This window comes from Staurois parvus, unplaced genomic scaffold (genome assembly GCF_062004578.1).
Source record: "Staurois parvus isolate SC_StPar_1 unplaced genomic scaffold, SC_StPar_1.0 ptg000647l, whole genome shotgun sequence".
NCBI lineage: Eukaryota > Metazoa > Chordata > Amphibia > Anura > Ranidae > Staurois > Staurois parvus.
The window spans coordinates 1,391,784-1,405,000 of NW_028318443.1; the positions used below are offsets into that span (position 1 = coordinate 1,391,784).

Here is a 13,217-nt window from a genome sequence, read left to right on the forward strand (position 1 = left end):
GACAATTTCATGCTCCCAACTTTGTGGGAAGAGTTTGGGGATGGCCCCTTCCTGGTCCAACATGACTGCGCACCAGTGCACAAAGCAAGGTCCATAAAGACATGGAGGACCGAGTTTGGGGTGGAGGAACTTGACTGTCCTGCACAGAGTCCTGACCTCAACCTGATAGAACACCTTTGGAATGAATTAGAGTGCAGACTGGGATCCAGGCCTTTATGTTCGACATCAGTGCCTGACCTAATCCTGGGTAAAGGTCTTGAGCTTTGAGCAGTAGAAATTCTAACTTTTTTTTTATTAATTCTTTATTTTGAAGAAGCAGTATAACATATTTTTGTAACACTTACACATCAGAATGGAATGCAGTAGACATTGTACACCAGAAACATACAAGTAAATTGAAGGTGTTGATCTCTGGTGTAAACAGTGTTAGATAGATGTGACCAGTGGAGCTGCTTATCTACATCCCTGAAATATACCGTTTCCTTGTGTAGCACTGTCCCCTTCGGAGTTGCTGAGTATTTGGGTCCCCCTATAGTCCCGCACAGCCAGACAACACACATTTTTCACAGACTTGCATCCATGAGTCAGTAACTAGTCCTTGAGCTTGGGTTTTTTGGGGATTTTATTAGGGGAATTTCAACTTGGATAAGGTAAGGGTTTTATGGGATGCCCAATGGAACCGAGAAACTGAGGACAACTTCCTGGAACTATGGAACTATTTAAAAGTCTCTACAGCAAAACAGTCTCTCTGGTAGTATCTCCTGTAGTAACACCCCAGACCCAAGATAATTTGTCATTTGCACCCAGCTGTCTGGAGGAATCCCTGAGCAGGGGATCCAATGCCTGTCACTTTAAGAAATAGGACAGTCCCGGTAGGTGGCAAATCTGGTTTCCCACCAGAGTGCTCCTTTTCCTATCTGGCCTATAGGGTGTGGGCTTACTGACTCAGTCCTTCTCCTGTGTGGCTGGTGGGTTGGTGGCTGCTATCAGGCCTTCCAGCTGGGCCGCTACTCCTCTGCTACACAGGTGATCCTTGCTCTGGAGGCTGGTGAGGGTCTGAGTTTACTTTTGTCCAAACTCCACTGCCGGTAGGTGAGCCCCTTTCTCCATCTGGGCCCCCTCCCAGGCTCCTACGTTAAATCCTCTCAACTTCCGCCCGAACTCTCCTGCAGCTGAGTAGGCTCTCTCACTTTTAAGGGTTGTCCTGGCCACTTCCCAAGCCTCCTGCTGCGGATTGGCCAGGATCCCTCAAAAGTGTGGATCAACCACTCCTCAGATCCACCCACTGCTTCTAGACCTTTCTCCAAAGTTCTAGAACAGGAGGAAATTCCAGAAGGCTGATCGGAAGAGCCTCTCAGCTCTGACCAAAGTTTGGCCCCTGCTAGTTATCACACCCAGGCTGCTACTCAATCACCTCACTAACAATTAGAGTCTAGCTACCCCTAGCTGACTAGGAGGGTGCTACATTCATATGCTTTTCAGTTTTGCTATAAGGGGAGAGGCCAACTCTAAACCCCAGTGGAAAAAACAAAGTATAGAGGGGAAAAGGTGACAAGAGGGAGAGGGAAAAGAGAAAGGTAAAAGGAAAATCCATCTTTTTAAGGACATGGTTGTAGCCAAATATTATGCTATGGGGTTGTACATATTACCATTCATACGTAATTTGAAATGTGAAATGTGCAATTCCCATGGACACACCTGTTGGTCTCCAGTGGGCCACCAGATGATGCTGGAGTTGATTCTGAATATTTGACCAGGAGCTGCTGCTATGTCATAACTGCCAATCTTGACATGACGTATGGCACCCACTGGGCTCAAATGCCAGTTCATAATGTCGTAGACTGCTGGTGGATCTCCATTCTCATCAAAGTAAAGCTCCATCCCACTACTCAGTTTCAGCTTGACATTCTTCACGTACGGCAAGAGCTGCAAGGTCCGAAATGGGAAGAAATTTATTTACATTAAACTTCATAAACCGTTTTGCACGGTCAACTGTGTTCACCAAAAAATCTGTATATTAATGTTATCCAGCATGATGCCCTATTCTAGGGACGGGTTAACCACTCGCCAACCAAATCACTTACATATACGGTAGCAGAGCGGCTCCCCTGTGCAGGACTACATACATAGTACATGATCCGCATGCTCGGACAGGGAGGGCATGCGCCTGCCGGCCTGGCTGTACTGTGATTCGTTACAATACATGCCAATCACTGGGTCCTGGCCAATGATTGACTGCCAGGACCCAGTGATCAGCACTGAACATGGTAGAACACAGCTCTGCCATTGTAAACAATACCAAGCTGTGTTTATTAACCTCCCTAGCGGTCTGATTATGTCAATATTTCTGTGCTCAAAGCGGTACATTATTGCATTGCATGGAAATATGTATTTTTTTTATTGTAGGCCTGTAATTTTTAGGAATAACTCACTGAAATCCACCTAAACAAGAGTCTAGTAAACATCCCGGAGATGATAAAATTTGAAACACGAAATCATAAATTATAATTTAATAAATAATCATAAAAACTGATAATATAATAATAATAATTTTAATTCAATAACATAATCAAACCAAAAACACTGAAATCTGAAATAGAGCGCCAAGTTCGCACAGCGCTGAGCTCAGTCGCAGAATCGTTTTCAGTGTCTGATGATGAATTTCCCCCACGAATCATTATCACTCAATTCTACAAGTGGTTCTGATTTACTATCGCTGTTCTCTAGCCGGTCTAAAACCGATTTTGATCTAAAGGAATGCTTTTTGGACGCCATGGACGTTTCTCAGTTTCCAGGCAGAAAGAACAGTAAAAATGCAGGCAGGGCGCCGGACAAAGCACTCGGGACAAAATGTATGTGAAATGGTTTGATACAGTAATGTTATACTATGTGATTTTAGTGAATGTCACGTTTTGTCATTTTCAAATTTCCCGCCGGTTCCATCCCCCGTATGTCCAGTACATCCCAACGCTTCCAGGGAACGGAACCTGGAAGACAGATGCCGGCATCGGCCAGAGGAGATGGCTGGGGACACTGCAGGGGGGACACTGTGGGAGCGCAGGGCAAGTTAAGTGAAGAACAGATCCCGGAGCAGCACCGAATGGTAAGCCAGAGTGTGGGGTTATAATCCCACTAACAGTTGAGCGTGGAATATTTAGTAGCCAGGAAATGTCACGGATGGACTTATTGCCCAGGTGGCCACCTATCACTAGTCACTGAGCTCCTGAGAGCGACCCATTCTTTCACCAATGTTTGTAGAAGCAGTCTGCATGCCTGGAGGCTTGATTGTATACACCTGTGTCCATGGAGGGGATTGGAACACCTGAATCTAATGATTTGGAGGGGTGTCGCAATACTTTTGGCAATATAGTGTATTATGCCCCGTACACACTATAAGAAAATCGGACGGCGGTCACATGACCCTAAAACTCCACCCTGCCTCCCGGCTTCTGAAACCCTTAGGGAAGCACCAGCGCCAAGGGGTTAAACTCCCGTGTACAAGCTTCTAAATTGTCCACTATGCCGTGCATAGAAAAAAGTTTTTTCTCCTCTGCACAACTGGGCTACATGCACACTAGCATTTTTGAAAGCTCAAAAAACACTGGATAAATATACTGGTAATACCATTTTTTTTTAATAGCGTTTTGTAGCGTTTAGAAGGGTCTAGGAGACTTATCAGAATTGAGTGATAATGATTCCTGTGGAAATTCGTCATCAGACGCTGAAAACGATTTTGCAACTGAGCTCAGCGATGTGCGAACTTGGCGCTCTATTTCACATTTCAGTGTTTTTGGTTTGATTATATTATTGAATTAAATGTATTATTATATTATTATTTTTTATGATTATTTATTAAATTATAGTTTATGATTTCGTGTTTCAAATTTTATCATACCCGGGATGTTTACTAGACTCTTGTTCAGACAGATTTCAGTGAGTTATTCCTAAAAATTACAGCCCTACAATAAAAAAAATATGTATTTCCATGCAAAAAAAAGTACCGCTTTGAGCACAGAAATATGGACATAATCAGACCGCTACGGAAGTTAATTAATGATGACTAATACTTTACAAATCTATGTTTCCAAAGATTTTTAGTACCTGCCATGGGTAGAAATGAGAAACATTGGCACATTTGTGACCGTTGGAGCAACTTCCCAGATCTTCCAAAGCTTTGGCGACAATCTGTACAGCCATGTAAGCATTGTAAGTAACTCGTAAGTTGGAGACGTCAGTGAAGCTGTTCTGAACTCCTTCAAGACTTTCCTCTCCTGTACACAATTTAATTGAAGTGCTGGCAACACTTGTAACATTGTTTTGATCCATTATTGCACAGTTGAAGGTTTTCTCCCAGAGGATCTTCACCCATTTACCTCCCAAGGGTGACAAGGGATGGACTTTATTAAGGAACTCCTTAAATCCCATGATTGTTCCACTGTGAAGGGCTAATCCCACTGTACCAGAAACAAACTGGGCAAGGGCTCCCATAGAGAAAAGAGTAGACGTTGACCAAGACTCGCTAGCCACAAATATTCTTTGAGTAACATTCTGTCTCATCATCTCAGCCAGCACCACAGCAAACTCAGTGTCTTTGGAGAAGACAACCACCACCATTGCCGTTGACTCTTTAATGATGTTAACAATGTGTGGGGCATTTCGGTCTGGTTGCTTGGAGAGCATGCTTTCAGTGAAAGCCACACATGCCCCAGCCTTGGTGATCTCTTGTTTGACAAGCTGAATGCCTTGCTGTCCATAATCGTTGTCTATACCCAGCAGGCCCACCCATGTCCAGCCAAAATGTAACAGTAGCTGGGCAATACCTCTGGATTGAAAGGTATCACTGGGAACGTTTCTGAAGAAAGAGGGGAACTTCCTTCGGTCACTAAGCAGAGGACTTGTAGAAAAATGGCTGATCTGTTGCAGAGAAAAAAAAAATGGAAGTTTTAATCAAAATAAATAAGACTCATTCATTTTTTTTTTCACTAAAATCTGATACTTTACGACAGAAATTTTCATCTTTATAAATAGAATTATTTTGTCTATCTTGTTGTGATAAACTTGAATAAAGCGATATTATCCCCTTGGTGCTGGCGCCTCCCGGCCCTTTAAGGGTTTCAGAAGCCGGGGCGGGGTTTTAAGGACATGTGACCGCCGTGATTCGCCGTCACGGCGGTCACATGATCAGGAAAGGTCCCGATCGAAAGAGGAGATCAGGACCTTTCCATGAGTACTGGACATGTGCTGGAGCACACAGGGCGCGCGCTCTCAGCACATATGTTTTTCTTAATTGCATGCAAATGTGCAGCCGCTCAGCTTCAAGGCCCACATTTGCGTGCGGCCGGCACGAAGAGGTTAAAGGCACATTTTTAATTTTAACTTTTAACCTTTTGGTGCCGGCCATACGCAAATGTGTGGCCTTCCGGCGTCTGGGCCTTGACATCAAGCAGACACAGATTTGCGTCCGGTCCGGTATTCATGGAAAAGTCCCGATCTCCTCTTGCGATCGGGACCTTTCACGATCATGTGACAGCGAATCACGGCGGTTACATGACCCTAAAACCCCGCCCCGCCTCCCGGCTTCTGAAACCCTTAAAGGGCGCCAAGGATTTAAATAACAACATCATACTTACATGAGCACAACTTGCCTATGGTTGTGATCTGTGATTGGCTACCACTAATCACATGGTACAGGTAGCCAGGTACCATGTGATTGCTGTGGGCACTCACTGATCACAACAGTAAGCGACAGTGATGTGATCACTATGACCAATAATAGTGATCAAATGATACTTGCTTACCGGCAATAGTGATCCGCTGTGTGGACACAGCTGTCACAGGAGGCACAGCACGCTCCTGAACCCATTCAGGCATAATTACATATATAGATCTGACTCAGTCTGCACGTGCCGCCCTGCTGGAGTAAATTAACTATAGCAGGGCGGCAAGTGGTTAAGTTGGATCTCCATTCAAACGTCTGAAAGGCATGGATAAAAAATTGTAAAAAACAAATTAATTTCCTAACTTTCCAAAAATTTGTGACAAAAAATTACAACTTCAAAAAACTTGCCATGCCCCTTGCTAAATATGTTGGATTGTCTGCTTTCCAAAAAGGGGTCCTTTTTGTGATATCCAGGGGCGGACTGACCATTTGGGAAGTTGGGCACTGCCCGAGGGCCTGGGGCCAGTAGGGGGCCCCATGAGATGCCCCTGGTACCTTTTAATAGGCTTTTTTGGGTGTGGTTTGAGTGTGGGTGAGGACATAGGGGCACCATAATCCCCTATTGCCCAGGGGCCCCATGAGTTGTCAGTCCGCCCCTGGTGATATATGTACTGTCCTGACATTTTAAGAAATTTCTAGAACCCGTACAGGAAGTAGTCCCTTAATTACCTTAGTTAAGCCTCACTTTTCAGTCTTTGCTACACAAAAATAAGAACATGTCTCAAATGTCATAAAACTGTATAACATATCTGAATGTATTAACTCAGAGTAAGTTACCTGAGGATAGCGGAGGATCCCGAGAACCTGAGCCAGGAGTATGGAGTGTGTAGAGGATGGGTGACTAATGACAGCACTTAGGGGGACGTCTAGAAGACATCTGTAGTTGGGAAGAGCCATCCCATTTCCCGTCACATCATGCAATACTCCTTCTAAAGTTTGCTGTATCACCGTACAGGAGTCATACACCTGGAAACCCAGCGTGACGTTGGGGAGAATAGCGGGGTTCTTTGTGATCTCGTCTATTGCAAACATCATTGCATGGAGCTGCTGAAAATACTCAAAACTGAACCTTCAATGTGAGTAAACCAAAAAAGACAACATATTAAAATAGTGAGTGCAACAAAATGAGCTTTTTCTTAGACCAACATTATGTAGCGATTGGGAGTTACCCTTTCTTTCATCGACCATGTTTTTAAATATAGAAAAAAATGTGGTCCACCAATACAGTGGGGATGTTTTACTAAAGCTGGACAGTGCTAAATTCCAGTATATATCCCATAGTTATAACTTTCACATAAACCAATTTATATACACTAAGTCCTCCTGCACACGGGACGTTTTTATAGCGGCTGATTTTGGCTTTTGACGTTTTTTTCTACATCCAGTAAACTCCCCAACATGTTATCCTATGTGTCCACCCCCGGCATGTTCTCCTATGTGTCCATCCCCGGCATGTTCTCCTATGTGTCCATCCCCGGCATGTTATCCTATGGGTCCATCCCCGGCATGTTATCCTACGTGTCCATCCCCGGCATGTTATCCTACGTGTCCATCCCCGGCATGTTCTCCTATGTGTCCATCCCCGGCATGTTATCCTATGTGTCCATCCCCGGCATGTTATCCTATGTGTCCATCCCCAGCATGTTATCCTATGTGTCCATCCCCGGCATGTTCTCCTATGTGTCCATCCCCGGCATGTTCTCCTATGTGTGTCCATCCCCGGCATGTTATCCTATGTGTCCATCCCCAGCATGTTATCCTGTGTGTCCATCCCCAGCATGTTATCCTATGTGTCCATCCCCGGCATGTTATCCTATGTGTGTCCATCCCCGGCATGTTATCCTATGTGTCCATCCCCGGCATGTTATCCTGTGTGTCCATCCCCAGCATGTTATCCTATGTGTCCATCCCCGGCATATTATCCTGTGTGTCCATCCCCGGCATGTTATCCTATGTGTCCATCCCCGGCATGTTATCCTATGTGTCCATCCCCGGCGTGTTATCCTATGTGTCCATCCCCGGCGTGTTATCCTATGTGTCCATCCCCGGCGTGTTATCCTATGTGTCCATCCCCGGCATGTTATCCTATGTGTCCATCCCCGGCATGTTATCCTATGTGTCCATCCCCGGCATGTTATCCTATGTGTCCATCCCCGGCATGTTATCCTGTGTGTCCATCCCCGGCATGTTATCCTATGTGTCCATCCCCGGCATGTTATCCTTTGTGTCCATCCCCGGCATGTTATCCTATGTGTCCATCCCCGGCATGTTATCCTGTGTGTCCATGCACACAGACTGTTTTTTTGGCAGGAAAAAAAAAGCAGGACTAGTGGACTTCTAGAGGAGTTTTTTAGCTGGAAAAATGCTGTAACACTGAAAAACGTGTCAAGATACGGTAAAACGTGGTAAAACGCTGCAAACCGGCATTTTTGAAAAAAAATGCAAACGCAGAAAAAAAAATTAAAACGCTGCTAAACACTAATGCAAAAATGCTAAAAAAGCTGAAAAACGTGCGTTTTCAACGTGACTTTACACAGGTAACATCACCAGCGTTATCAAAACGCCCGTGTGCATGAGTGCTTATTGGGATTTTTTTTTTACCAAAGACATGCAGCAGAATACTTTTTAGCCTAAATTTATGAATAAATTTGATTTTATTGCATGTGTCTTATTTTTTTTTTATTCCAAAAAAGTTTTATTGAAGTAAGAAAGACAAAACAGATCATAGACAGATACGGATCGCAGTCCGTGCACATCTTCATATATGTTCTCCCGTATCGCAGACGGGAATAGGACGTTAGAATAGATTTTAGAGCAACATGCATCCAATTCCCACAATAAAGCATATGCAAAAAGTATAACCATAGTAATAATATTTACCATCTGTAATGTTCGATAAATATGGTATACAGTAGACTCTATGTAGAGAGAGCTCAAGCAGCAAGACTATGAGGCGCAAGACAAACGAATTATCTCAAGGCACATATGTCTGCTATATCCGTATCCAAAAATCGTGGGTTAATTTTCTAAAGTATTATCACACTTGTACATCTAGAAGTGTTCTGATCCTTGTAAATAATATTGCTATTTAGAATATGAGAAAAAGGGTTGCTAAAACGAGAAAGAAAAGAAAAGAAAGAGACTCGAGTGGAAATGGAAAAGGAGTATGGGAAGTAATAACAGAGTGAGGAGGAGTGGGATAAGGAAGACATATAAATAGGGGGAGAGAGAGGAAAAAAAAAAAAAAAAAAAAAAGGGGGGGGGGGAGGAGTTGGGGATTAGAATTAAATAAGTATAACTAAACCAATCACATCACATAGTTGCATGTGTCTTATAACACAAAGTACCGTATTTCGTGCTCCATAAGACACACCTAGGTTTTAGAGGAGAAAAACAAGAACAAAAATATTCTGAACCAATGGACTGCGGACACAGTACAGGAGATGACCAGAGACTGCGGACACAGTACAGGAGATGACCAGAGACTGCGGACACAGTACAGGAGATGACCAGAGACTGCGGACACAGTACAGGGGATGACCAGAGACTGCGGACACACTAGAGGAGATGACCAGAGACTGCGGACACAGTACAGGAGATGACAAGAGACTGCGGAAACACTACAGGAGATGACCAGAGACTGCGGACAGTACAGGGGATGACAGGAGACTGCAGACACAGTACAGGAGATGATCAGAGACTGTAAACCTTTGGGATGTAAACTGATGAAAAACAGATGTAAATGGATGAAAATGAACAAAGATTGATGTAAAAGGATGAAAAAACCGATGTAAACGGATGAAAACAAATGAAAAAGGATGTAAATTGATGAAAACTGATGTAAATTGATGAAAAACAGATTTAAACGGATGAAAACAAACGAAAAAGGATGTAAATAGATGAAAACTGATGTAAACGGATGAAAAACAGATGTAAACGGATGAAAATGAACAAATATTGATGTAAACGGCTGAAAAACAGATAAAAAAGGATGAAAAATGATGAAAAACAGATGTAAACAGATAAAAATGGATGGAAATGGATAGAAAACGGATGAAAAATTGATGTAAACGGATGAAAATGGATGTAAACTGATGAAAAACAGATGTAAACGGATGAAAATGGATGTAAAACGGATAAAAAAATGGATGTAAATTGATGAAAAACAGATGTAAACTGATGAAAACAAACAAAAATTGATGTAAATGGATGGAATACAGATGAAAACGAACTGAAAAGGATGTGAATGGATGAAAAACGGATGTAGATGGATGAAAAACAGATGTAAACTGATGAAAACAAACCAAAAAGGATGTAAATGAATGGAACACTGATGAAAAATGGATGTAAACTGATCCGTTTTTGCTTGAACTGATGAAAATAACGGACCGCGCCATTAGTCTGCCACCATCTGTTTAGGACCTCGTACTTCTCTAACCGTTGACCTACCTGCAGTTGACTGGTATACTTGGCAACATAGAAATTCTTCAGTCCTCCGTGACAATCATTATTAAGATTTTTGCAGATTTTATAGTCACAGTAATGATCTTCTGATGATTTGACCATCTCTGGCTCAGTATTTAAGCACTCACCCTATCCTATTTCATACAGAATCATATAACTTCTTCATAATTTTTCACTTTAGTGTGTATTCAGAAGGCGGTATGAAAAGGCACTGAAGCGCAAAATATACAAAGGTTAATTGTAGCACTGCTATTCCCATTTGAAAGAAAAAAATAAATAAATATATATATATGTATATATAAATATAAATATATATATATATATTTAAAAAGATAGATATATATAAAATATATATGTATACACACATACTTCATGTTGAAATGCGTTTTTCATATATCACAAAATATCTGAAAAATATTTTTTACAAATATATTTTTAAAAAATACATTCTTCAGATTTTTTATTTAACATATATAAAAGTCATTTTAACATATATTTTCACATATATATATTGTAAATGCATTCCAAAAATGTAAATTTGTAGTTTTAAAAACATACAGTATATTTTAAAAGTATTTTTTAAAAATATTTTTCATATATTTTTTAATAAAAAATGCATTTCAACATGCAGTACATATATACAGTTGCAAGAAAAAGTATGTGAACCCCCTGGGTTTACGTGGAGTTTTGCATGAATTGGGCATAAAATGTGCTCTGAACGTCATCTAAGTCACAACAATAGAAGAACACAGTCTGCTGAACATAATACTACACAAACATTAGATGTTGCCATGGTTTAATTGCACATAACATGTAAACATTCACAGTGCAGGGAGGAAAAAGTATGTGAGGCCCTAGCTTAATGACTTCTCCCAGAGCTAATTGGAGCCAGGAGTGAGCCAACCTTGACTCCAATCAGTGTGATGATATTGGATGTGTTGCTGACAGCTGTCCTGCCCTTAAAAAACACACACCTGTTTTGGGTTTACTGGTTTCAAGAAGCGCTGTCTGATGTGAACCATGCCTCGCAGAAAAGAGCTCTCAGAAGACCTACGATCAAGAATTGTTGACTTGCATGAAGCTGGAAAGGGTTACAAAAGTATCTCCAAAAGCCTTGATGTTCATGTGTCCATGGAAGGACAGACTGTCTACAAATGGAGAAAGTTAAGCACTGTTGCTACTCTCCCTAGGTATGGTCGTTCTGTAAAAATGACTGCAAGAGCACAGCGCAGAATGCTGCATGAGGTAAAGAAGAATCCCAGAGTGTCAGCTAAAGACCTACAGAAATCTCTGGCACATGCTAACATTTTGTTGACACATCTACAATAAGGAAAACATTAAACAAGAATGGAGTACATGGGAGGACACCACGGAGAAAGCCATTGCTGTCCAAAAAGAATATTGCAGCACGTTTGAAGTTTGCAAAAGAGCACCTGGATGTTCCACAGCACTACTGGCAAAATATACTGTGGACAGATGAAACCAAGATTGAGTTGTTTGGGAAGAACACACAACACTATGTGTGGAGAAAAAAAGGCACAGCACACCAACATCAAAACCTCATCCCCACTGTAAAACATGGCGGAGGGAGCATCATGGTTTGGGGCTGCTTTGCTGCCTCAGGGCCTGGACGGATTGTTGTCATTGATGGGAAAATGAATTCCAGAGTTTATCAAGACATTTTGCAGGAAAACGTACGACCATCTGTCCGCCAACTGAAGCTCCGCAGAGGATGGGTGATGCAACAGGACAATGACCCAAAGCATACAAGTAATTCAACAAAACAATGGCTGCAACAGCACAGAATACGCCTTCTGGAGTGGCCCAGTCAAAGTCCTGACCTCAACCCGATTGAAATGCTGTGGCATGACCTTAAGAGAGCGATTCACACCAGACATCCCAAGAATATTGCTACACTGAAACAGTTTTGTGAAGAGGAGTGGTCCAAAATTACTCCAGATCGCTGTGCAGGTCTGATCTGCAACTACAGGAAACGTTTGGTTGAGGTTATTGCTGCCAAAGGAGGGTCAACCAGTTATTAAGTCCAAAGGTTGACATACTTTTTCCTCCCTGCACTGTGAATGTTTACATGTTATGTGCAATTAAACCATGGCAACATCTAATGTTTGTGTAGTATTATGTTCAGCAGACTGTGTTCTTCTATTGTTGTGACTTAGATAACGTTCAGAGCACATTTTATGCCCAGTTCATGCAAAACTCCACGTAATCCCAAGGGGTTCACATACTTTTTCTTGCAACTGTATATATATATATACTGTATATATATAGATTTATTGAAATATATTTTGAAATATTTTGAATACGGCCAAAATTGTAGCATTTCAAATATATGTCAATATATTTGGGAAGAATATTTTTAAAACATATTTCAAATATATTTCTCTTCCATGTGAGTTTTGCCATTTTTTTATTAAAAACTTGCTGGATTTTGAAGCGGTTTGTCGCAGATCATTTCTCTATGCTTTCAATTAGTTTTAGGATATGACAGAAGCTGAGGTTGTATAGGTAGTAGGAAGGTGTCATGTTGGATTTCTCCATGCAATGGTATTTTAAATTTTTTTTTTTTAGGAATAAATATTTATCAATTTTACAAATGTAACAAAATGTTAAAATAAACACCTGGCGGCAGTGTCCTGCAGAACGGTGGCATTCACACTCTGTAGAGCAGCCTCATGGAACTTGTATGCTGAACCGCAGGACTTTGCTAAGGAACATTGTAGTAAAGAACTACATTTCCCAGAGGAGCTGGCATGTGGGCGGAGCTATATATATATATATATAAAAGCCCTGGAGATGAGATGGGGAGATCTGGAGAGAGGAGTGTACTGACTGCAGGAGGACCAGACCAGAGAATGGAAAGAGAGTGGAAAGAGAGGAGGCAAGGAGAGTCTGCTGATCACTGACCTTGCCGTATTGCAGAGAGGGCTAATCTGCTAGCAGGTGACTGGACCAAACTTTGCAGGCAGGACCAGTGAGTGGGTGGAGGCCTGATCGAGGGCGAGAGAAGGACCGC

At 42.0% G+C, this 13,217-nt stretch overlaps 1 protein-coding gene across 1 annotated transcript in view; it reads right to left on the reverse strand.

The window, feature by feature from the left end:
- Positions 1 to 13,217, reverse strand: part of LOC149448955 (extracellular calcium-sensing receptor-like) — a 32,963-nt gene that overhangs the window by 8,101 nt on the left and 11,645 nt on the right. The window contains exons 3-5 of the mRNA XM_089694010.1: positions 6,497 to 6,788; positions 4,102 to 4,914; positions 1,699 to 1,926 (exon numbers count right to left, since the gene is read on the reverse strand). Coding sequence (XP_089550136.1) covers positions 1,699 to 1,926; positions 4,102 to 4,914; positions 6,497 to 6,788 — 1,333 coding nt within the window. The remainder of the gene's footprint in view (positions 1 to 1,698; positions 1,927 to 4,101; positions 4,915 to 6,496; positions 6,789 to 13,217) is intronic.